General features: G+C 35.7%; 1 protein-coding gene and 1 long non-coding RNA gene across 5 annotated transcripts in view; one reads left to right on the top strand and one right to left on the bottom strand.

Moving 5' to 3' along the window:
* Nucleotides 1-20,680, top strand: part of Foxo (forkhead box, sub-group O) — a 157,180-nt gene extending 136,500 nt beyond the window's left edge. For all 3 annotated transcript variants that reach the window (XM_072909024.1, XM_072909042.1, XM_072909033.1), the window contains one exon: nucleotides 18,929-20,680. Coding sequence is in view for 1 of the 3 variants with exons in the window: in XM_072909042.1 (XP_072765143.1) it covers nucleotides 18,929-18,958 (30 nt within the window). In the remaining 2 variants the exon portion in view is untranslated. The remainder of the gene's footprint in view (nucleotides 1-18,928) is intronic.
* Nucleotides 1-27,046, bottom strand: part of LOC140675037 (uncharacterized) — an 84,876-nt gene that overhangs the window by 52,980 nt on the left and 4,850 nt on the right. The window lies entirely within an intron of this gene.

Genomic DNA, 27,046 nt, shown 5'->3' on the forward strand with positions numbered 1-27,046 from the left:
TGTCTATAAAGATTACGGTAATACCGTTTGCAGACTGCAAGACGCACGTCTAAATAAAAGCATCCTCAATCATTTTTCAATCTTCTTACCAATTATTCTTAAAGATTATCCTTCAACAACTAGAAATTCATCATTCATTTTTGCAAATTTGCAAGTTCAGTCGAGAAATATCTTATACGAGTATAGGAAGTTTTGTCACTTTAGCGAATTATTTTAAATTCAAAAAAGGTTTGGAAACAGAAAAAAATGTTGAAGATATTGAAATTTTATGATCAATTTACGGAAATTTAAAGAAATGAAAGTCCCACAATTCTGTTACACATCTCTGTCATTCCCGAATCTGTAACTCAACGCCTTGTTTAATCAGTTAGCTGACTCTCGACGCACCCCTGAAGCTTCGGGAGCAACGCGTAAAATCGTTAATCCCGATAAAGTGTACGACACATCACGACAGCCTTATCGCGCGCCTCTCGCGCGCCCGCTTCAGCGGGTATCGATTATGCGATTTATCGTGCGGGCGATAAAGTCACGGCGGCGACAAATCTCCCCGGGCGTTAATTCCCCCGACTGTCGCGCCGAGTGAACTTCCGTGCTGCGGCTCCCTCGTCCTCGTCGCCGTCGTTGCCTAGGTAAATCGGCGACGGATAACGCCCGCGACGATTATCGGAGGCAGCGGCATGTAGGAAGGAAGGAAGGAAGGAAGGAAGGAAGGAAGGAACGTCCTGGAACGAGGACGTGTGTCCTCGCGGGAAGGATTGGAGATTAGCGACGCCTCAGGATCACTGGAGCAGCATGATCCGATGCGAGGCGCCTCGCTCGATCGCGCGTTCAGTGGCCTTGAAATAATTACATCGGCTCCCCGTCGCCGCTGCCGCTGCCGCCGTCGCCATCGTCGCCGTAGCCGGCTCCTAAGCGACACTTGCTCTCGTTCCCTTAATGATGCGTTTTGCGACGTCATCTGGAATGCCTTCCCGATGAAGGCAACGCGACATCTCTCTCTTTGGTATCGCCGGAAAGAGCTAAAACGTTCGGTTCAAATCTCCCCGAACTTTTCTCCCTATGTTCTATAATGAATCGTGTTATTAATTTGATATTACGTTGCAAATAGTTTTGAAAAATTTTTTATCGAAAAAATTGATTTTATATTTAATTTTAATTAAGTATGTAAATTTATAAGATTATTTTAAATGTAATAATATATATTATTTCCCGATAAATAATATAGATAACAAAATTACAAAAAATATGATATTAGAAATAATAATAATTCTAATATTTGAAGAGTGTTTATTTTTGCTTAATAATTTTTCACTCATCGATTCCGTCTTTTGAATTTTATGAAACTTGACATGAGCAAGACTAAAGAGGTATTCTCAAAAATTTAGAAAATGCTATAAAATTTTATAGAAAAAAAGTCGGAAATTATGTCTTGTGTAAGAAATTTATAATAAAGATGAATGATTCTATTATAAATTGCCAATATCTTTGAAGAATATCTTTATTCTCTGCTTGTCTATTTAAAAAAAAAGTTTCTTCATTATACTTAATTTTTCATATTTAAAATTTTTATATCTAATATCCTGCAATAATCATAAAATAACAAATAGTGAAAAATAGATTCGATTGATGCTTTTCTATTCTCCGATTATCGCTTTCTTGACAATCACAATGGAATATGGGACTTAATTTGGATCGTGCGACAAACTACTGTGTCTCAAATGTTTTGATGTATCTCGAGAGGAGAGGATTTTTTTTCAAGAAGGACAGTGCAGAAAGAGAGAGAGAGAGAGAGAGGGGAGAGAGAGAGAGAGAGAGAGATTGCAATGACATCGAGACATAATGAAATAGGATAGGTCAGGGCAAAGGAAAGTACGCAACGGATGCCTCCGGCTTTCGGGGCAACCTGCTCTAGTCTACATTCTCAGAAGGGTAAACAACCCCGCCGTTTGTTTACCTACTCACTCGCACGCTCGCTCACTTTTAAAGCTTTTCAAACGGTATTCAAGCTCATAGCTCCTTAAAGCGTCTACATTACTTTGCATACGTTTCTCATATCACCTACTATTTGTCACTTATCTAATCAGTTATGTAACTTTACATATTATATGCTTCTTTCATTAGAATAGAATAGCTAGTAGTTAAAAGACATTATCTAAACGCGACACTGCTCAATGCTCCGATTTTTCATACGAATAATTCCAGCTTTTATTCACACAAAAATTTTCTTCCTATACGCTCTGCAGCTGATCATATTATTAATTTAATATTATTAATTTAATATTATACTTGAAATGCATCTAGTTATTTTTGAAAATTTTTTTGTTCAACATGTGAGTTTTACTTTTAATTTAAAAAAAATGTACATTTATAGTACATACCTACACATAATGTGTACATGTAAAAAATTATTTTACATAATAATATAAATTTTTCGATAAATAATATAGATAAGAAAGTAACAAGAAATATGATAAATAATATTAGAAATAATAACAATTATAATACATCAAGAATGTTATAATTTTCTTAAATTATGCTTAAAATAATATTTTGTTAGTAATCTTTGACACATCGATTCCGTGTCCTTTTTGTCTTTTGAACGCGGGAGAAAATGAAATTTGCTGTTACATTATTGGCGTGGAACTTGATACGATCTTTCTTAGTTGGCGATGAGGATATATAGGATCTTAGAAGAACCGCGGGAGGAATGATATATCCACTCACCCTCGTCCGAGAGAGGACTGTCATGGCAACAACGATCCATCCCGTCTGCCTATCCGCGCCTCCTCTCACTATCCCGGCTCTCGCACATTTTCCGTCCACTCTGTCTCGTTTCCATTCGTTTCTCTCTCTTTTTTTCGCTCTCCCTTTTCCCTTACGCGCCTGTCCACCCACCTGCCAGGAAATTAAAGTGCTTCGTCCGATTTCTGAGAGTACTCCAGATTGGTATCGTTCGTTACGCGAAAGTGCGTATTTCAGAAATAATACAAGCATAACGTGACGAGAGATAGAATGTCGGATTACCTTTAATTCCGTGGGACTCTGATATTTTTATAACAGGCGACTTTTAAAAATTGAATCTCTTACTCGTGTATGTTTTATTTTCAATATCAATTAATGTAACGTGTTTAAAAAATTCATCGGGATTAAAATATTATGTCACGAATCAAATCATAAGATTTCTGTATGTTTGAAACGAATTTTGAAAGATAAGTAAACAACAATTTAATTTTTCTCTTTAATAATAATTAAATATTGTATATTAAAACATATGCTATCTTTTATATGTGTTATATCGATAATTCCTTTTTGTCTTCCTTATTACACTTTCGTAATAAATACACATCAACTTATCGACTGACTTGATATTTAGGTTCAGCACAGCGGGACAGTTCTCTTGATTGAATTACCCAATGAAACATTCAATTACCTTTTTTTCGGACGGGGATTAGAAAGACCTTTCAATTGCGTTATTTTCCACGTTCCATAGCGGTATACGTTTTTCAGATGTATTTCAAATGTATCAGACTGTCATTGTGTTAATATCGTTGAAATGCGTTCTGAGGATGCGATTGCATCCTCAGAAATCTCCCCCGACGTAATGTAAATTTACGAGCTCGATATTGAGTTACACCGCGATTGCGAGAAATCACGTACGTTGTATTAATATTGCTGTGAAGCATTCTTACAAAAGAATTCGCGAACGATGCACCGACCCTCTGAAATTCCTTTTTATTTGTAAAACTCACGTTTCTTCGCTCGACGATGAGTGATGGCGCAAGAGTGACTAAGGATGACACGACCGATAAATCCATTTGAAACGTGAATAAACGACTCGTTCGATTTATGTATTAAGGGCACGCCTCAACCCGTAATCACATGACTCTGCCATGAACAAAGGAACACAGTCATATGTGTATATAATGTCTTAATAAAATGTTTTCAATATACGTAAAGTTACTTTAAATTATTTTGATATAGCGACACAAAAAACTTGGTTACACTTTAACATTGTATTCTTAGATAATTTTTTCTCGAAAGTTTAAAAAATATGAAGTAAAATTTTTGGTACAAAAGTTAAATAATCTTCCTTAATTTTGATTAATATCGAGTTTGTGCGTCAAATTTTTTTTTCGTTTTACTCTGTACGTTTTATAAAACTTAAGTGTATTTTGGAGCATTTATTAAACTGAAGGATACATTAGATCTATCGATTCATTCGTTTCTGTTGGATTTATGTCGCGCAGATAGAGCACGCCGTGTTTGGAAAAAGTTTTCAGATAAATGTCATTGCGCAGTATGCGATGTGTTCGATTCTGCAGCCGGTCATCGCGGCATCGCGATAATCGAGTTGAAAACGATAATGTTCGTACACTCTTCGCCGGCGTCGTGCATGAGAATTGTAAAACAGAACGAAAATGCAATCAGGCCGCTCGATAGTTTTGATGGTTTCGTCGTTGTAAAGCAACTTTTACGACAGTCTAATATTGATGTGTTTAAATTTTAAAACGGATTTTGATCTGCCACAGTTCTCCCTCCCTTTCTCTTTCTAACTTTCTCTTCGTATATATTTTACAATCCTATCTGAAATCAAAGCATTATATTACGTTTAAGCTGCGCACAATCATTCTAAGCGTATTAAATTATATGCCATTAAATTATAATATAAAAATTAAGCCGTTAAAATATCCAAAATTAAATATTCGAGGAAAACACATTCTTATTTCATGCTATTGAAATGGATCTCTGCGTGAGAAGTAAAGCAAAGTTAAATTTTATAACTCCTTAACAAAGTTCAATTTTGCACTCGGAATATTCCTGAAGAGTAATTGTTTGCCATCTCGTTAAAGTAATCTGAAAAGACAGCTCTCTCTTTCTCCCTTCCTGTCTCGCTGCTCGGTAAAAATGTATATCCTACGCTTTCTCGTCTCTTGAAGAAGTAGCTGGCATTTATGAAATCTTAATCAGCCGCCTAATTACCCGCGCGATGACATCGGGCAATGGCTTTCATAATAATATTTTTCGCACGCCAGACTTGACTGATACATGAACTATTAATCGTCTGATCGTTACTATCCCTCACACGCGAGACGTTAAAAATTTCCAGCCCAATTTTACAAACGTAGGATGCCGCCGTATGAAATATCCATTCGTCGAGAGATAAAGAGAGGCAACTACTTTTGAAGACGCTTGCTCTCTCGCAGCGGGTCATGAGGTTAAAGTTCAGAGAAAATGCCTTCCAAAGGCACAGACGCTCGCAGACTCGAGCTAATTATGAGTAATAGATCGCTAGTCAAGATCGGGAGGGTCGGACACTGGGGATTGAATCGGATTCGGGAGAAATAAAGGATCATCCTGACATCGTTCTGTAACACGTAGATAGGCTCGCGACCTGGGTTGAGGAAGGTTAAGAGGGTGGGGGACGGGGACGGTGGCGGCGCGACGACGGCACGAGGACTAAAACTGTCAGCCTTGACAAATCTACGAGCGACGCCCTGATAAATTCAATTAAACAATTATATCCCCCACACCCTGGCCGCCCCCTGTGCTCGAGCGAGGTCGAGGAGGGAGGAGGGAGGAGAGCCATTTCTGAAGTTTATAGCCGGTCTCAGATCAAGCGTGGCGCGCGCGGCCCGGGGGATGTCCTGGAGGGCGGTTCGTCTTAATATAAAGCGAGTTGGTAAGTTTGGTACTACCAGAGAGCCAGCAAGAGGCTAACTTATAATGCGATTTGTTTAATCGGCGCCAACTACTTTGTTCCGCCCGGCGTTTTCCGTCGTCGTCCTTTAAGAAGGACGCGGAGGAAGAAGCCATCCCTCCTTCCTCCGAGGCCCGACTCTCCTAATGACATGTAGTATCGAACCACCCCTAACCCCCCTCTTTCTCGAGTAAGCCGGAATTTCGGAGATGGCGTGTTAACGACTTGATCACATTGTACTTCTTAGTCTTAGAATTCTTAGTATTACAGTTTGAGAGACATTGTTCTTTATTAAGTTATTGTTCGCGTACCGACATGAAATTTTTCATATTAATCAAATTAAAAACTTTTTTACGCGTTCATTCTCCCTTTTCATTTGTAAAATATATGTATGAATAAATAGATTTTTACATTATTGATACAAATGTATGATAAAAATAATTTCATAATAAAAAATATAAAAGAAATATAAAAAGGTACAATACATTATGTAATACTTACATACAGATAATACTTCTTATGTGACAAATATTATTTTTATTCTCTTTCTTTTTGTGTGAAATCAAGAAAACCACTTGAAAAATGTAACTTACATATCTATTGTAAAAGTCTTAGGGTACATATTTAATAATAATAACAACATGAAAAAAATATGAATTTCTTTAATTTGTAATATTCGTTGAATTCTCGAAAACAGGATAATCAACGTCATTTTATGCCTCGGACATAAAGGAGAAGTAAAGACATCATACATTCAAATATAGAAAATCTACTATTCTGCTTCCAAATTGCAAAATGACGTTAATTGGGCAATTTACTCGAAAAGTGATGTGCATCAAATTTTAGAGATCTTACTGAAATAATTATTACATGGCATTAATTTATACCTGCATCTCCTTGAATATATTGTGACTCAAAATAAACGAGTTAAGTGGCCTACTTTGAAAGTATATACATGTTAATTTACATAGTTTTTACTTTATATAAAGACATTTATTAAATTGACACTTTTTCTTTATAGAATTTTCCGAAACGTGTCTTGTTATGAGTTGTTAAGAAAAACTATTTATTAGAGTACATAATTAAAAAGTATATTAATTACACGTATATTATAACAAAAAATGGAAATTATAAAAAAATAGAAATAGAATTATGATAAAAAATAAATTAGATAAATTATATTATAGAAATATTTATGCAATAAATTCCTTTAACAGATTCAGCAGAACTATTAGAATTCTTTAGTCAATAAATAATTAATAGAATATTATTGTATTTACTCAATTTTTTGGGGAGAAATCTAGATGACAATTCCAGAATATATTTGAATAGAGATGAGTGAGGAAGACTTGAATAATTGAATGATCGCGAGAGGTACAATAAAAAGTTCTCAGCGTTTTATCGAGAGCGACGTTTCTGCAATTTTCGGGAAAGGCAAATAAAAAATGTTAAAAACTTTTCATAGCAGAAATCAGAATCTCTAAATTGTTCACATGTGTTCCAGAGTGCTCAAATGTAATCTTTTTCTAGTCTAATATTTTTAGCACGTCATACCTCATCCCACATACAAAGAGATAAATGCGCGAAAAGAAATTATGGGTGAAAAGAGATTCACTTGGAAATCCTGTCGATCAACTATAATAAAACATATGTTTTCGCCAAGTCTAACGTCTCGCATAATTCACATTTCATCGCGTCAGTCACACCACTCAATTCTCTAAAATTCACGAGGAATACGTATTCTCGGCTAAACATCCCAGGAATGCGCGTTTACGACTTGGCTCTTGCATGCAATTCTTCGCGGTATCGTTTTTTTCCCATTTTCCTCCTCCGTCGTCTCGTCGTGTTGGACCGGAAAGGAGCCTCGGTAGCTCTCCCTTTGGGACATCCGCTTCGGGACCGGGGCAGCTTCATCCTCGTTACGCGGATTAATAGACACTTTACGTCCTTTTTGGACAATCTGGGAAATTAGCGTCGGCCGAGCGTAACTCATTCATGGGTAGTTAACGGCGGATAGTCGGGGTTTCGCCGGACTTAATACGCGAGTCATAAGTCGTGAAGTTCTTGCGCGAAGGCAGGCGCCCGGCTACCGAAAAGAAGACGTCAGGATGGCGGAGGGGAAAGGAGGGTGAAAGGAGGTTAGACAGCGGAGAAGAAGAGATCGGGGGAGCGGAAAAGAAGGAAACCGGGGAGAAAAAGAAGGTCGCGGGAGATGGTGGATGACAGGGACCAGGGAATGGGAGAGGAGAGAAAGGGGGATTGGCGGTGGAAAGTGGCGGGATGGCACCGGGGGATGGTGCTCGGAGGTGGAGGAAGAATATGCGGCTGCAAGAAAGAGCCGTCCAATATTTCAGCGCGGGACGATCGCGCGACTGAGCGACCACTTGAAATATCTTGTCGCCGGGGCGAAAACTTTCGGGCACCCCGGCAGCCGCTGAAACATGCTGACGCAAACGTATATATATATATATATATATATATATATATATATATATATATATATATATGTATAGGACCGGTGGGGGAGGCGGAGGCGGGAGAGAAGAGGTGGGAGAACTCGAAGCTGTCGAGTCGAGTCGAGTCGAATCGAAGAGCGACTAACCTGCCTGACTCGCGACCGACTCGTTCTACTTCGCGAATGCAAGGATGCTATCACGCGGTCGTCCTTGCGGTCGTACCTCGTGAATCTCTGTGTTTCATCGCGTGGACGAAAGTTAGATGGCTGACCTGGAAGAGTTTTGCAAAACGCGGAACTGACAGTTAGCTCTCCAAAAATGTTAGAGTGGCCGAGGATGCGGCGGACTTGGCACAATTATATATAGTATTTTCTACATTGTTTTATTTATATTTATTCTCTGATTAATGAGAAAGGCCTTTATTTGACTCGTTGTTAGTCTACACGAGATATTTATGCACAACGCAAAGTCCCAGGTAGTAATGATTGTGCGTTTTTGTGGTAATCAAATGAAGTATGAAAGATCATGTCGCGCACTAATGACGTTATAACGAACCAATTTACTACAAAACCGATTTAGACTGTCTCGAATGAAATATTCACGGATTAATTAAGAATAAGTGTTCCCGTATATGTCGACAATAATAGGCTGAAGAATCAGACATTTAAATATTTGGCGAGTGCTCCGCTTTGATGCCAAATTACATCGTGAATTATGTAGTTACTGTAATAAGGATAATTAAACGCCAAGATATAATAAAATACGACCAAAAGTAATTTAGTTAATAAGTTGATTAAATAAACTGAAAACAGATTTTCATATATATTAAAATAGAATATTTCGTATCTCTTTATGGTGCAAAATGTTGGATATGTTTGTTAAATTTTTCTATTAACGGATTAAGCAAGTTACACATAAACAGAAATACACATTAACAGCAAATATTCATACGATAAATATCTGATACAATTATATAGAAACGAGGCAAAATTATACTTCATAGTATGCTATTTAGCGTATGCATACATTGTTCGTATAACACGCAAATCTCAAATTAAAAGTGCACGATTAAAACGCTAACGACATAGAAAAATTGTATATTAATTGTACGGCATTTTCAATTTCTAGTGACGCGAACAAATTTAAATTTTCTTGCGTTCTTTTCCAATAAGACTCAATCTTTCAATCAAAAAGAATCGATCTTTTTCAAAATTTAAAAATTATTACTCTTTGTGATATTTTATAATATTACATATCATAAATTTCAATCTAATTTTTATTGAAGACTCTTTATAAAATTAATTGAAACATCTTATTTCTACTTTATGTACAAATTTGTGAAAATTTAAATTCATATAATTAAAATTATAATTATAGATTTGTCATATAATGAGATAATCACATGGATAACAATAAGATTTTCTTATTAGAAGAAAAATCGATTATAAATTTAGATATTTCTCAACATATACATATTCCCTTTTGTATTTATGCCATTTCTTTTGTGCGTTTCTTCTATATAATGTAAGTAATATATATCTTCGAAACACGTACTTGCAAGGAGCAAGCAACCGAAATTCCTCTCCGGCTACGCTAAGATCGATAATCGGCGTGAAACGGCGCCGTTCATCGCGAACAAGCGCGTTGACGTCGCAACGATACTTCAGAGTGTCTAATTTAATTTTACGATATAAAGGCGATCCGACGCCAGTGGACATATAAACCTTAACTATTCCTCGAATTGTGGGCATAGGTCGAAGGTCACATGAAACGAGTTAAATGCCGTCGCTATTTCATCTGAGCAAGGTCGATATACAATGTGTTTTACCAATTGTATACTTTTCCTCTCCTATTCTTTCAAATAGCCAAGAATAAATTTAAAAAGATCAGTAATCTTTTCACAGTTCATGATATATCGACAGTTAAGAAATTATGTGTCCCAGCAAAAATAAAAAATGTTTATCCAATGAAGTTGTAAGTTTCATTTAGATATAATTAATCAGATTAGGTATAATTAACCAGACATTTGTCGCTTTTTAATTTTAAATCAAGTTTTTATTCATCAATTTTCTTTTGGTTGAAATTCTTTTCCTCAATAGAGGTTCGATTTAAATCCTATTAGAAGAATATTGAGATAAATAATTGCCCATCTATACTCCACTATATATATATATATATATATATATATATATAGAAAGGTTTATAAACCGACTTATTCATACGAAGAATCAATACTAATTTTTTTATCATAATTTATTTTCCCATTAAAAATTTGTTAAAAACCTTTACTTACAAATGTGCCAGAAAAATAGCTATTCTAAAATTGCCAGAAATTGAGTTTCCTTGTATCTCGATCAAGAGAATAACGTAGCTGCTTTTGAAGCATCCAACATGTAGCCTCGACTCTCTAGCTACATAGTTTATTTTTGTGCGTCAAAAATTTGTTGAAAAAAAAACTTTAATTAAAAATTTGCCAGAATAATAACTAGCTCCGAAAATGATTAAAGATTGATGTTTCTTATATCTCGATCCATGATCAAAAGATTGTAGTGACTTTTTGAGCACCCGACATGTAGCCTCGACTCTCTAGCTGCACTCCCCGATAACGGCGCGATCGAGTAGTAGTCCTGTTCGTCTCTCGCAGGAGACGAAGAGAGCTAGCCAGTCAGCCAGCCAGTCAGCCAGCCAGCCAGCCAGCCAGCCAACCGGTTGGGCCGCTGGTGCCGGGGGTTGAAGTGGAACTGAGCCGCACACGGGGTGTGCGGGACGACGGCGCCGGAACGGCGCGCCGCGGCGCCACGTGGCCAACTCCCTCTCCCAACCCCCGCCGCTATCTTGCCCACGTACCCTCCTTCGGCATCGCCACCGACACGCGTCTTTCGACCCCCTTGCACCAACGAGCTCGTCGTCGCCGCCGTCGTTTCTCCTCCGTCGCTACTCGACAGGCTAACCCTCTTCGTTCTTCTTTTCCTCCCTTTCCCCCTTTCCTTTCTCTCTTATACGCCTCGCATCCCCTTTCTTCGGTAGCCTCGAGACCGGCACCATCTCTATCTGGATTCTGAATTACCGCGTATCTCTAGAAGTAAGTACGATACCCCGAGCTAGTGTAGGGGTAGTGGCTGAATATAACCCTTCGATAATGGCCGAATCCGCTCCGAGATATAGTTGTACATTACCGCGTTATTTCGACTCTCAATTTTTTTGTCTCAAAATTTACGAAAATTCGTCCTTGAAACGGACAAGATGTAAAATCGATGTTATCGACACAAATCGAGTAATGCCTGAATTATATTTCTACTTGTGATTCGTATATTGTAATTGAAAAAAATGAATTGTAATTTTTAAAAAATCACAAACGTAAAATGTGCCATATACTTGTAAAATTTGAGTATAGGAATAAACTATTATTTTATACGATCACACGATTATACATATATAATCACGCTGATTCATAATTATTTTACAAGATGATTCCAACGATATTAATGTCATTCAAAAAAACTCTTAATATTTACTGAATAAAGTTAAACAATAAATGATACAATTAAAAGAAGCGGATCGAATACATTCACTGCTAAATGCTCGACGAGAAGTGCACTGTCTCTCGATAAGTATCTTCAATATTTAGCGGTGTCGTGCTTAATTTATAATTTCAGGATGCATAACGATAAATGTCGCGCGAATATTATATGGTATTATTTCCTCGGACCATATATTTCTTCAGGAAAGTGGCGGCAACGGGTTCAAATCGCGAGAGAGAGAGAGAGAGAGAGAGAAAACGAAACGGAGAACACGTGGGACAAATAAATATGGTCGACGCGCACGTGCCAAAACGTACGCGCGTGGGTGGGCTCGTAATTTTTGGCGGTGACGATTTTTCAAAATCAAACGTAACCAAAAGGTCGTACTATAAATTCCATTCCTCTACATACATTCCCCTCCGCGCTGTCCCTCTTCTCTCTCCTCTATCCCTTCCTTCCCCCGCCGCCGTATTCTCTCCTCGCCCGTTCCTAGATACATTGCGTAACGACACGTAACTCAATGTAATTCAATCGGGCCCGCATTTTTGCTCACGTTACTGCCATATATCAGCAGGCAGATCATACATCGGCATGGTACGCCACCACTATCCTCCCTCTCCCCTCCCTTCCTGCCTGCCTACCACCGGACTCTCGGTGTCAGTGACAGATAGAAATGGCGCTCTGTCCCGGGATGGAAATTAAAAATATAAAAAACTGTGCTCTATGCAAAGCTAACGCAACCTATTTTTTCAAATTGAATCCGCCCGACCGCTCTCTTCGTATATTGAACGTGTTTCCGAGTTGTAGTAATGGATGGCCGAAATGGAAGGTTGATTCGATGTATAACCGTGTAATTGATACAAGAGCTGTAAGTATTGCTAATGCTCACTCTTTTAAATACGGAGAAAACTAGCGTGCGTATTTTCCAAGTTTCTATTTAACAACGTGTTCGAAATACAACGTATATATATATATATATATATATATTATATATATATATATATATATATATATATATATATATATATAAAAGTATTACTTTTTTTTAGTAAACGTTAGAATCAAAATTATTGCACGGTATTGTAGTTAAATTTGCATGTTCCGTAAACGGTGTGTCATATCGAACAAATATATCGCTAAAACATGTAACGATCACATATATCTATTTCATGCTTTTTTTCTAATAAAATTTTTCTATTTAGATTCAACTATATATTTAAAGGAAAATAAAAAAAATATCATGAATATAAGATGTACGATGTATGTACATATCGATATATATTCGAATAAATCGCTAATTATTCTAAAAAAATTCCAAATATAACTTTGTATCTTAGAAATGTATTTTAAAAAATGTCTTTCTTCAAACAAGATATTGAATATTTATTAGCTTCTATTTAAGCAAAGAAAAAATAGATAATTGTCTTATTTCAAAAACTGACTATTCAAAAACAGAATATTCGATAATATTTATTTTGAAATATCAGTACCATTATAATTAATGTCACTATTAGTGCAATTATACGCGCTCTATATGTGTGCTTAAGTCATAATTAATGACGTTTGACTTAGAATGAAACATGAATGCTAGCATATACTCGTACACGCATTGTATTATTCGTAAATATTTACTTTGCTCGCAAGTTATAGACATTAATAATATTTTGTAAAACGTGCGAAAAATCTCATTTCTCTTTACGAACCGTAGGAAAAATTTCAGCTATTAATAACAATACTATTATTTAGCAACGTTTAACTACAGGACTAAAAATACATAAACATTATAATTAACAATCACGAAAATTCTTTACTGTGTCACAACGTAATTTTCGTGTCAAGATACTTTTTATGTTGCGAAAAATCTTTTTACACGAACCAACATCGGAACATTTGTTACGAGTTACGCTGTATGAAAAACGATTCGCTTCGGTAATGGTAATTCGCCAAATCGTGCGGAATAAAATCTCACTCTTCGCGAGATAAAATCCGGAAATTCGCAATTGGATGTTTGCAACGCGACGGTTAATTATCGTCGGAAAGAAAAGTCTACCGCCAGTTTCATTGGGACGGAAATAACGTTACTTCCGCGCCATTGATATAATTTCGGTTAATTGTACTCTTTTTTTTTTTTTATCGACGACGCAATCGCGACGATGCTCGTTGAATTACCGCGATTATACGATCAAAGAGAGGAAAGGATAAACGCTCGATAAACTCTTGAGAATCGAAAATAAAATCGCGAGCAATAAGACGTTTTCTTCGTGAAATTGTCGCTGATTCAAACTTCATCGTCAATTGTGATGAAAACATAAATCCGGAAAAGAGAAATCTCTCTCCGTTCCTCTCCGTTTCTCCAAAGATCTATGTCCGTTATCTGCACTCGGATCTTTCTCCTTCTACGTTAACTATTTAAGCGCCATCCATTAAATACTTAGCAAGTCCTACTCGAACGTAACGCTGATATATTTCCGGTATCTTATCTAGTATAATAATGAATGCGATCGTAAAAACGTTCCAACTTTTCTTTCCAATTCGCATGAGCGAATTGATGATTTGCCCAATTATACATTATGTCCTGCGAAAACGCGAAACGTAAGCACCTGGAGCCGAGGAGACGCAGGAAGCGGAAAGTATATGGGTTCGAGCAGAGCCGGTGAAAAAAAGAAAGATGACATCAGAGAGTGCAGAATCCATTAGCAGGTCCGGACGAGGAGGGAGGCCGCGCTTTAGCATCGACGCCCGATCTTTCATCCCGCTACGAGAGCTTTTGTACGTGCGCGAATGAATGAGCGACCGGCTACCATTCTTCCCTCCATCCTACACATCGCTGTCTAAATCCACCGGAACACCGGATTTCCACGCGAGACACGTGTCAGGAAAATCGCGCGTCGAATCTTCAAGAGATCCTGGATTTTTAGATTTCCGGAATTTTACCTTTGGCTCTCAGTTGCCAGTTTTTAAGATTTAATGAAAACGTTTGTCTTCTCGAGTAGCTAATTATATATTTAAATTATATCTCTGCTATATCGTAAGAGATTTATCTATCGCTTTATATGAGTTAATTTAAGATTGTAAGATAACGTGTTGATTATCTGATTGTGTGTGCGAATTTAATTATCTGAATCTCAGAATTTTTAGTATCTTTAGACTTTTTCAAAGCAAAATTTTTTAATTAAATGACAAATTTTCTAAGGGACTTTATTTTATTCTTTTTTATTTTAATTCCTCACACTAGTTAATCATGCATCAATTCTAAACTAAGTATTGAACATGCAGTTGGATGTAATCATTGGCAATTATATTCAACAATTATATTCTCGTAATAACGTTATACATAATAAAGTATTATACATATATCACGACAGTTAAAGCGCAATTCAATTCGCTTGTGGATTTAGGTCCTTTAGTGTAAAATCGGTGCTGAACTCCAAGATATACAGTTCCTTCCTTTCACTTTCTCTCCTTCCGTTAGTTCTCTCTCTCTCTCTCTCTCTCTCTTTCGTTCACCACCCTTGCCCTGTACTTAGGTTGAGTATACATTTCCTGTCTTCTCATTCGAATCAACATCTTCAACAACATTTTGCTTAAGATTACAATAGGAATAATCGGTAAGAATTTACGAGAAAGGTATAATAGAATACAGGGAATTGAAATAAGAAAATATTTACAAGGAAAATATAAGCGACAGATCCAATTTTTGAAATTGGTTAATATCATTTTTTCTAAATTAACTATGAAAAAAATAATTTGTGAAATAATAATTTTACTCTTTATGTTTTATTCATTTAATAGATTGTTAAATAGTTTTTTTTAAATATTCATCTATAATACGATTAAAATAACGTGCCAATTATTACTTACGTATGCTTATTTAATTATTTAAATCTCTAAAATTTTTAGAATGTTTCAAAATTCCTTTTTTCTTAACTAAATAAAAAATGTCTTAAGATTTTATTCCTTTTAGCTTGATCTCTCATATATCTCTATCTTTTTCCTATATTCTATGAAACTACCTTTGCATTATCCTCTCTCTCTCTCCCGCGAATCTTTCTCTCTGATAGAAAGACAGAACGAAACGGAAGTGACAAAAGGGAAAAAATACACCAGTGAACGAAGTACATACATCGGCCGAACGAACAACGGAAATCGGTTTGGTATTGGTATGCTGCCAATGCGCGCGGGCGGGGGTGGACGTGGGGGAGGGGGCGGGTGGCGATTGGTCGTCGCTCACAAAGTGGATCAGCCGCATGCATAAAGCTGGGGGAAAAAATCGAGAGATGAAACGCTACGCTCGCCGCTCTCGTCGCTACTACCATCCGTCCGGTAAATATTAGCCCGTCCGGATCTACCCGTACGGGACACTTTTTCTTCGCTGTCTCAGCGCGTTCCCGTTCTCATAAACAAAGTAATGACGCCGCCCCGCCGCCGACGCGAAACCCAATTCCCGGATTTCGGCGTTAGCTAGCCGCCGACAGCGGTCGCAGCCTTGTATGCACACACAACGCACATCCACACATACACATACACATACACACACACACACACACACACACACGCCTACCCACATACACAAATATTCGCGATCGAACTATGTGTCGTCGTACCAACACATTCGCACGAGAGGCGCGCGCGGTAAAAGCCACCTCGGCATGTAAATCACGTCGTCGACGACGACGATGGCGACGACGAGGACTCTGCTCGTCCCCCTAAATCCTCTCTTCCTCTCCCCCTGTCGAGCAGGTTCGCGTGCATCTCTCTACCAGTATCGGCTATCAACTTCTTGCTAAACAATGCCTCGATCGCAAGCTCTCTCTCTCTCTTGCTTTCAACTTTGTGCTACTTCGTGTAGTTTCTTCTTTCTTCTCTATTTTTTTGTCTTGGACTTCTAACTTGATATCCGTTACCTGGTTCATCCTTGCGTCCCTTCGATTCCACTTCTTTGTCGTCTTCTTCTTTTCTTGTGTCTTGATTGGAGAATATTCTGGTATCTATTACCCCAGGTTGTTGTCCTTGTACCCTAACTTCGCCTCGAGTTTTTCTTTTTTTTTTTTTTTTTTTTTTTTTTATTTTGAATCCCTATCTTGATCCTGTTTCGTCGACCTTGTTAGCTCCGCTGGTTTATGCATTATTCTTACTTCGACTTCGATCTTGATCCTGCTATCCTCGGTCCTTTGCGTCCTTCGAGCTGGGAGAAGTTCCTCACTCCCACGTGTTTTTCTGTGTCTCCCGATATTTATTATCACGTTACATCGTTGCTCTCTTTACCGTAGTCTTTTTTTGTACAATACTCGCTGCTTTTACCTTGCCCATCTTTCTCGATATTTATTATCTCATCACATCCTTACTACTTTACTCCTTTCATACACGCACACATACATACATACATACACCCATCCACTCAAAATGTACATCTTTCCGCGTATCATCCTTCTTCATTCACTCTTTATCTTAATCTTATCCTGTCGTCCTTGTTCTCTTCTTCCTTTGAAGGAAACTACTTGATTTTTCGTCTTTATTTGTCTCCTGCCATTCTTCTTTCTTTGTTATTTATCTACATTTTTGCTATTCCAAATTTATATTATGAATAGAAAAAATTTTTGTGTAACACAGTTTTGATTATAGATATACACTATATCGTTCGAGTGGCTTACACGCATCATGGATATTTATCAACTACTCGTTCCTACTTCACTACACGAAGTCGCGCTTCATTGCTCATCATCTGCAATTTCTTGTCGGAATCTTTCTGAAAACTGTGTTACCAAAGTTTCTCGCGCTTTTGTAAGAAGAGTTACTCTCGCAGAAATCGACGTGATTTTTGTAACAACCTAATATAACGATGCGATGTTACGTCATCTCCACCTAACTCCTTACTTTCTTTCCGAGCAATGGCTCCTTGTCTCTCGCTTGTGTCGCCCTTCTTCGTTCTTCCTAATGCGATCCAACGATCCCTTTCTCCTCGCCCTTTAACCAATCTGCAAAACTGTCGCTTCCGGTCGCCCCCGTAGTCGACCGTCCCGACAAACGTCGAGAGATCGCGTCGAGAGAGAAGGATTTTGATTTCGCTGTCTGCCGCGGCCGAAGGGAAACTTTTCAATATCAGGAATGAAAAAGTTGGTTGCCACGGTCGATTTCTTCGGGGTCGAATTGTTCGTCGCGAAGCTGGACCAATTTAGGGCAATGGATCAAGCGCGTGGAAAATAGCAGAAGCGACCCTTTAGTAGTCGAACAGTCTCGGAAGTTTTCGTCTTTCGGGAGATCGCGTTGAAACAGCCTCTGCTGACTGAGTTCAGTTGAGAGTGCATCAATCGAACGCACGTTGTCGAATATCATTTTGCTAAACGTCAATTATATCTTATGGATCTTAATTCAAAAAAGAAATTCAAAATTACATTTTGAAGCATGCGCTATATTTAAAAACCCAGATTGATAAAAGAGAGTTTACGAAAAATGATAAAGTTGCAATTTTGAGATTTTTAAAATATATGTATGTTTAAAGCATATTTTTAATATAAAAATATAAGTTATTTTAAACGTCAACTGCGTATTCTTCACAGACTCTTTTCTCTTTTATGATTGTCCTTATTTTTCCTAATATTTCATTCATTTCATTATTTGATACTCTTTTTAATTGAATGTTGATCTGATTAAATCAATAGTACAGAATGAATTAAATATAATTCTTTAACTCCATTTGGTATAATAATACGATAAAAATTATCTATTAATTATCTTTTTATTCGCTAACTGTTCATCTAGTACCAATTTTATGATGCGTTTGCACTTTAGAATATAATTATTGTCTGAAACTTTTATTTTCCCAAGGCAATTAATTTGGCGGTAATTTGGAAATTATGTATTTATTCAAATGTTAGATCTTTTTTAGCCAAACATGTTATACCTAATTATAAATCGCAGCTCATCTTAAAACGCGTAAAGTAAGAAATATTCTTTGCGTACGTACGAATAAATTTATTAGTAAAAAAGCTTCTATATTTATATGTACATTTTATAAATTTATTTAACAAATAAGTAAACGTAAATATTTTTAAATATTACTATTGTTGTAAAGAATTTTTTATAGCAATTTGTTTCAATCGAATCAAGTATTTATGTATAATTTTTAGTTCCGTTTAGTAACTTGTAAAAAAATAATTTCAGAAGTCATTCTTGCATAACTTATATCTCATGGAAAAATCGCGACTTTTGTAAAAATGACTGGATAATGATGTGGTTCGTTTTCTCTGTTGCAGATGTTCGGCACGCCGAGGACGAAAGGGTGAACCGACGACTTGTGATAAGATATAGACATAATGATGCCAGATCACGACGAAATACGTACTTCAAAAATGCCAATTTACGCTAGTGCAATTGTGGTGCAAGAAACTAAAACGCTGCGTGCGCGATCAACGTCGGCGAGGGCTTCATCATCGCTTCATCAACAGTCTCTTCGACTTTTTCCAAAGTGAGCTGCTGCTCAAAACAAGTCGGAGACGATTTATTTTGCTGGCGGACAACTACGAAATTATGAGCTCTCGTGAATTTGCGAACATATTTTCGTAATAGATTATTCGACTAGATCTGATACCAAAAATTTACTTGTGTTTATTTTTATTACAAAAAAATTATTTTGGTAATTAACTTTTAAGTTTCCGGAGGAAGTAACATTTTTTTTTTTTTTTTTTTTTCAAAAAATCCAGTGTTATTAAAAATTAAAAAAATTTATCTTCATTTTTCATAAGCTATGTAATACGGGGATTCAAAGTTTTGTTTTTAATAATTTACTTGGATATATTTATATAGATAATGGAAAACATTTAATTTAATATATGAAAAAAAAATTATAAATTTTTTTCACAATATACAATCCGGATTTTAAGGGATAATTTGTCTTTGAATAATATTGATCATTTATTTCGTAATGAGAGTGTTATACTTACAACAACAAGATATTAAAATAACGTTTTGCTCAAAGAAATTCTGCCGATCCATTTCGATGATAATACAATTGCAATTTGCTGTTAACGACAATTGCGAATACAAAAGCATCATCGGATCTTTATAAATCATTGAAAGAAGGATTTTCAGAGCCGTAACCTCGCGTGCATCCCGATTCACGAAGCGTCTCCGACCTTTAAAATCGAGGGCTCGAACCGCCAAGACATTAAACCGCCAAAACAAATAATAATTTAAATAAGCGCGCGCTTAGAGCTTCTTGTAGATTAAATTTGCTAATTGAAAATACGCACCGGTTCAAGTTCTCCGCGTGATTTTTTTCATGCGATTTCCTCAAGGACCTTCCAAGGATCCTTTTCGATCCCGCGATCGGGCGGCATCCAAGTCAATTTTTAAAGTGTAAGACGCGTCGGTCTGGGTTAAACTTAGATTTTACAACGAGACGTGATCCTGAATCACGTCGCGCAGTTGCTATAATTGAATATAATTGCGTATGTATAATATACATATATTATTTGTAAGGACACGGCGGTGAAGTGTGCGGGTGAAGGGCAAGGCGGAAAAGGGACGATGAAGAGTTAAGTTAAGGCTCGCCGACGTACAAGGCCGTGCGTACAACGATCTCTGTCGTCTGTAAAAGTAACCTCATAACGCTCTAAGGTGCACGCTATCGCTCTGCACAATGCGCCCTTTTTAAATCCGACACTATATGTGCTATTAAGTACATTTTACTTCTCATCGTTTTTAAACGTGATTTGTTCCAGACAAAAGCGCAAATTTCGTTGAATCAATTGAAAATGTGCACCTTTTTTTGTTCTTATCTTTTTCAATACAAAATCTCTGTCTCAGAGATCTAGATACTTGCTCTAAATTTAGTTATCTACCTCTTTGTTTTTGTTCTCGAATGTGTGAAATGCACTACTTTATTTACAATTACAAGAGCGAGCAATCACGTTTAACCAAAATGAGAAGAACTTTATATTTTTGTGTTGCGAGTTTAGTCAAGAATAATGAGTAAACTTCCGATACTTTATTAGAAAGATTTAAAATTTTGAAGCTGTGCTTCAAAAAAAAAAAAAAAAAAAAAAAAAAAATATGTGTCAAGCATTAATCGCGCGTGGACTTCCGAAAGGACGCATTGTGTGTGCAAAGAAATATAAATATATTACATATATATAAATATATATAAATAAATATAAAAGAAAGATATACATTATTATTGTACATGTAATTAAAGTAACGCAGAGGTGAATACGAAAAAGCAGTCGCTAGCAGCGTTATATATATATATATATATACATATATATATGTATATATATATATGTATATATATATATATATAAATATATAATATATATATATATATATATATATATATATATATATATATATATGAGATATTAAATAGAAAAAATATTGAATATACTCTATACAGTAAATATTGTACGTTTGTGTTACACGTTATACATATATATAGTACGTACAATATATATTATATATAATATATTTAGCTTATATTTAGGTTACGTTTAAGGTAAGCATTAGGTACAACTAATATATAAGTAAACCGCTATTACCAGTAGATAATGTAAAAGTGTAAGTTTAGTCATCGATCAATGGACGAATCCGCGACACGATTCTAACGTCGCGGTACTTGAAATCTGCTGTATCGACTTTAGGAAAAAAACGAAGAAGAAGAGCAGAAAAAAAGAGAGAGAGAGCGAGAATGAGAGAAAAGTACATTCAGCTGAAAGCTGTACGTTCACGATTCATTGGTGCTTTTCCCTAGGTAAATATATATTACTTTGTATCTTTCTCGTCGGCGGAATAATAATCGTTAATCGATGTCGCTGCTAAGTAAACGGGCCGAGAGTGTCGGAATTCGTCGTCGAGATAAAAATCCCGAGTCGCTGCAAACGTTTTTTCGAGATTTCCCTCTCTCGCTGTGGAAAAAGTTTCCAGCTGATGACTTTCAGGACTCAATTAAATATAAAATATTCATAAAAAAAAAGATTTTTTTTTTAAACCTCTTCGAATTATATTAATAAAGTCTAATTTCAATTTATATATTTAATAAAATTAAATATAAATTGAAAAATAGTTAAGCTCACATGGTGATCAAGAAAAAACATTAATCGCGTTATAGATGATCGCGACTGCGAAGTACATCCGAAAAGTTCTAGACCTGGATGTATAAATGCTTATTTTTGCTATCTTAGAGCGATCGAGAACTCTAGAGCTCGTATACAAATGTTTGTGATGAATTGAAAAGATTAGTATATACTGTGTGATATTCGTCGATCGCGACGCATCGTCGATTATTTAACTAGTAAATCGCATGACGCCTGGAACTTTTTGGAGTCATCCCGCGAATTTGGACGAAGAGCCCAACCGCGAAACACTTTCTGACACTTGCGGCCGAGATAGAGATCGATAATGACGTTCTCGAGTCTGTGACCAGTGTTGCAGAAGAAACTAGAGCGAGAGTACATGTCAAGTGCGGGTCAAGTCTGTCTCGTGAGATCGAAGGAGATCGAAGAGAGATTAGACGAATTTGTTAAATATTAATATTCATACTGCTATTGTCCCAACGTAATGAAGCGACACGCCCACGCGGAAACGATATTCTGTATAGCACGGTTATCTGGATATTCTTAGATTCTTCCCGGGTGTCCTAGCAGGATTTCTTTCGAAATCGAGTAATTTGCGAGGCGTATGCTCTAGGTGCTTAAGACGAACAAGCCTGACTCTTGTCGACTCAGCAACGGTAAATTCGAGCTTACAGGTGACTCTATAGTTGATAGCGCGGTCAAGTTTTTACGAATTTTAGAGATAAATCGCGTTGTGCACGTTGACAAATTAGTTGGTGTCCTAGCTACGAAGATAGTTTCTACGATAATTCGATTGAGATTTGAACTCTTAATCGCGTTTTTCAGTCGATTCGTTTAATTTGCCACACAATTATACGAAATGATATAATTTATTCAGTAAAAAACAATATAATAAAAATTATCCGGAAAAATAGATTGTTGTAGTTTTCTGCGGAAGAACGCGCATTAAGAGCAAAATTCATCTGTCTAAATCCACTATGCTTCGTGCTTTATTAGATAAAATCATCTGCTCTGAAATTGTAATACATCTTAAAACGATTAATTAATCAAATTATTAATACGAAAATTTAATAACAAGCATACACCTTCGAGGAACGCTTTATTTAAATACACCAACAGAATAATGTCGTTAAAGGTGTAATCGACATAGCGAAGCATAGTGGAAAATGCGGATATCGAAGGAAATATTCAATCGATTGTCGATCTTTTGTAGATGTCCGATATTTGACATCGTGAGAAATTCTCGGCGCATCTATTACGTGCAAACAGGACAGAATCGGAGTATTATAAATAACCGTAACAAGCAAAATGAGGTCAATTCTATCGACATAAATATGTTAAGTTTAGAGTACCTATGTGCGTACGTCGATACCGACAGCGGATCCCGTTCGACTGAAACTTACCGCCTATGCGATAAGCATGCATGCCGATCAACCTGAACGACTAACAATGGCCATCATACGAAACGTAAAAGAGAATTATGTGAATTATTTCGTTCAACTGTAATTTTTTGATGAAAACATTTAATTTTTTTTTTTTATAAATAAAATATCGTGCGAATGTGGCAGATTTTTCTATTTATTCGAATATAATGATAATTCGATAATTTTTCAAGTAATAATAGAATAAAGATACGTGATATAATTTTAGAGTCTTATAATTAAAAAAAAATAACTATTATATTATATATATATATATAATTTATTTATTACATTTAATTAATAATATTTCAAAATATTATTTTATATCAATGTTAGTCGAGTTCAGACGCTTCGGCTATCCTTAAAAGTTTCCCAGTTTTAAGATACACAGAAACATGAAATACGAGCTTTCCGTTTTGGTGCAAGTGTACGAAGTTATATTCGTAAGTGTTCATAACGTAATTACCGTAATTAGCATTTAGGGACGGAGCTGATTTACATACTAAACACACGTGTGACACTGGGGACAGATAGTCTTTTTTCATGACGTGAAACATGAAGTAGTAAATGATGGACAATTTCAGGATGAAGATTTTGAATGGTGAAAATGCACAATTATTGCGAAAAATTGGCATTATTGTAAGCGCATCGCTAAAATAGGTTTAAAATCTTTTCTAAAGAGGATGTGTTTTGAATTTTTCTTCTCTAATAATATTTTCGATATTCGGATCTTTTCGATTTTGTATAAGAAAAATCTTATTTTTATTATTCTCTTGTTAAGTTAAGTGAAAGGAGTATATGTTCTGTGCATGCATATATATATATATATATGTGTATATATATATATATATATATATATATATATATATATATATTTCTGTGCATGCAAACCAATGAATTTTTGTAAAAAGCGCAAAATCTATAATGAAGTTCAAAAACATGTATGTGCGCTGGAATCAAATAAATGATTTTTTCTTCCGAAATCGCCTCAATTATTGAAAAGGGAAATGCGCTATACTGCGATCACTGAACCGACGTTTAAAAAAAAAAAAAAAAAAAAAAAGTCACTCTCTGTCACACGAGCGTGCTTGATTTTCGACCGAAATGGATTTTAAAACGTCATTAAAATGCATTAGTTCCATATGTACCGAGCATGATTTCGTCATCGAAGACGAAAACACGGAAGTGGAACTTTTTTTTAGAAAAAATTACACTCGCGTCTCACTTCGAAAATCACGCACGAGGAACAAAAACTATTTAGGCAAAATTATTATAGCTCGTGTATCCGTCCACTGAATATAGAGTGCGTAAAAAGAAGTTGCGACATTGTTACACATATACAACGTGGCTTTAAGCGACAATTTAGCGTGTGATAGTGTCGATAATACAATCCTGAAAAAAGTCAATCTTTTCGACATAATTCGCAAAATTTTTACCTAACAAACCTAGCTTCACAATTGTTTGCCGATATTCGCTAAATAAATACAGTAATATGTATGAGATTTAGTAAACATTTCTAATATATGTATGTCATTATTTTTGGTTTTATTTTTAGATTTTTTGAAAAGTGCACACACACACAATTAATAGTCTGATTTATTTTTTTTGAAGGACGACATTTGAAAAATTAAAAAAAAAAAGAGAAAAATTGAAAAAATATCTTTCTGTTTAAGATTTGCCTTTTCGCGATAATTCTTGCCACGAGATAATTGTGAAACTGGTGCTTGTTATGTATCTTCGATACCTGAGTTCCTTCATGACGTTCAAGATTGCAAAAGGAGTCGTTCGATGATTTTTTCGAAAATAATTTCTCGTATGTTCGCGACGTGTAAATTACATGCTGCTGTCGGGGACTTCCGCCTCGAACGTCGACGCGATTTTTTTTATCGCGACAGACGCGCGTCTGCAAGACCAAGACGAGGATCGCGACTTAGCACGATAATTGTAACGACGAGCTTCTTCTACGAGATGATTTCGAAATGGCGAATCGTCTGATTTACATCGCGTTTCTTAACGAAATACTTTAGACAAATCGATCAACTGTATAAAAGAGCGGTCAAGTGCGAAAAGATTTAATAAAATTTTCACATTAGATAGGTCAATTGTTCAAAAATAGTTATTTCCAAAGTAAAAGGAAAAACTGATTCAAATAGGTAATATCCTCGATCGAGGATGAAAGTTTCAGAAGAAAAATCTGTTTCGAACTTGTTCTCTCTTACGTATATACGCGATGCAAGTATAATATTACTTAGCGATACATAAAGTAGTGTTTATGAAAACGCGAGAACGCATCTCGGCTCTGATAATTATATAGTCAATATTAATAGCACAAGAAGAAAGGAGGATGGGAAATGCGAGCATTGTGTTGATCGCCGCTTGTCGGATCGAAAGGTGACAGATTCCTATCGATTGGCGATCCCGAAGCAATCAATTGCAATCGCATCGAGCGATCCAATTGCAAAGAAATATGTATGGAGCGTGTCTTGCGAATATTCGTTTTCTCGCGCAAGGAATGTCTCTCGCTATGTTTTTCTTTCGTTTTCCATTTTTTTTTCACGAAATTTTTACACACGCGCAAAGAGCGGCAAAGAGCGATGATACATTGACGCGATTTAATCATTAATTCTTCTTGTAGCCCTATTATAGCATATTATTATTTTTCTTTCCAGATATACGCGCATGTAAGCACATATGTTTGATGATATGTATAAGATGTGTAGAGGTATATTTGAGACTTGAGTTATATATTTAACATAAAATACTATTTAATATATAATTCAAGCTTATAATAAAAACGGGTTGTATAGAAGGCTGTCTTATATCTTTCTCTAAAATTCCCTCAACTTTGCTATTTTCCTACAAGAAACTCGTAGACATAGACGTATTATATTTTCATAATATATTTAATATAATAAATATCTCGGTTAAAAAAAATTTATATATTTTTATATTTCGCAAAGCATTTAAACGAATATAAAAATTTTAATAAATACTAAAAAAACTTTATAATATGTGAGAAAATTGATATGGATATTTATATTATAAAATTATATATATATATATATATATATTTTTTTTTTATTTAATATCTTAAACAAAAATAAATAAAAATAAATACTTGTATATATTTTATCTTTATAAAATCGTAGCAAATATTAAAAAGTTTGAATTTTTAACTTATTTGTTGGATATTTTGTTACATTCTTTCTTAACTTACACGAAATGTAGTAAAAATTTTATCGCGACGCAAGAGATTTCATCATCATTTTCCGAGACAAATGTCATTTCAACATAACGATACTTGTTATAATATGTTCGGATAGACCTTTTTTCTTTGAGAACTGGGTTCAAGCATCGAGCGCAAAGGTATTATGCGAGGAAATAGATACTACTTTTTACGCATGGATATATATATATATATATGCATATATATATATATTTTACCAAAGAATCGTTAATCAACGTCAAAGAGAAGAATGGTGCATTGTAGTATCATCCGAGAGAAGAAAGGTAAGAGGTACGATAGTGACAGAAAGAGGGACAGGAAGGAGGACTTAAAATGGAACTCCTAAATGCCAGCGTACCTTCCCATTCCGTAATTTCCATCTAGTGTTTCGAAACGAGTTTGATAAAATGCGAGTACTAATCGTTCGCATATATTAAAATACGAATATATAATCCAAAAAAATGCGAGAAATTTACGCAGTGTTTTCTAAGTATTAAGCGCGTAAACGAAAATACTAAACAGCAAAGATATTAATTAATATAATTAATTATGTAATTTGTTGTGCAATTGTTAAATCGTGTAGTAAATATAAAATTAAATTCTGAGAGAAAAGAAAAGTACGAACAATATTCCGTGTGAAACAAGTAAAATGTAAAA

This window comes from Anoplolepis gracilipes, chromosome 2, assembly GCF_047496725.1.
Source record: "Anoplolepis gracilipes chromosome 2, ASM4749672v1, whole genome shotgun sequence".
Classification (NCBI taxonomy): domain Eukaryota; kingdom Metazoa; phylum Arthropoda; class Insecta; order Hymenoptera; family Formicidae; genus Anoplolepis; species Anoplolepis gracilipes.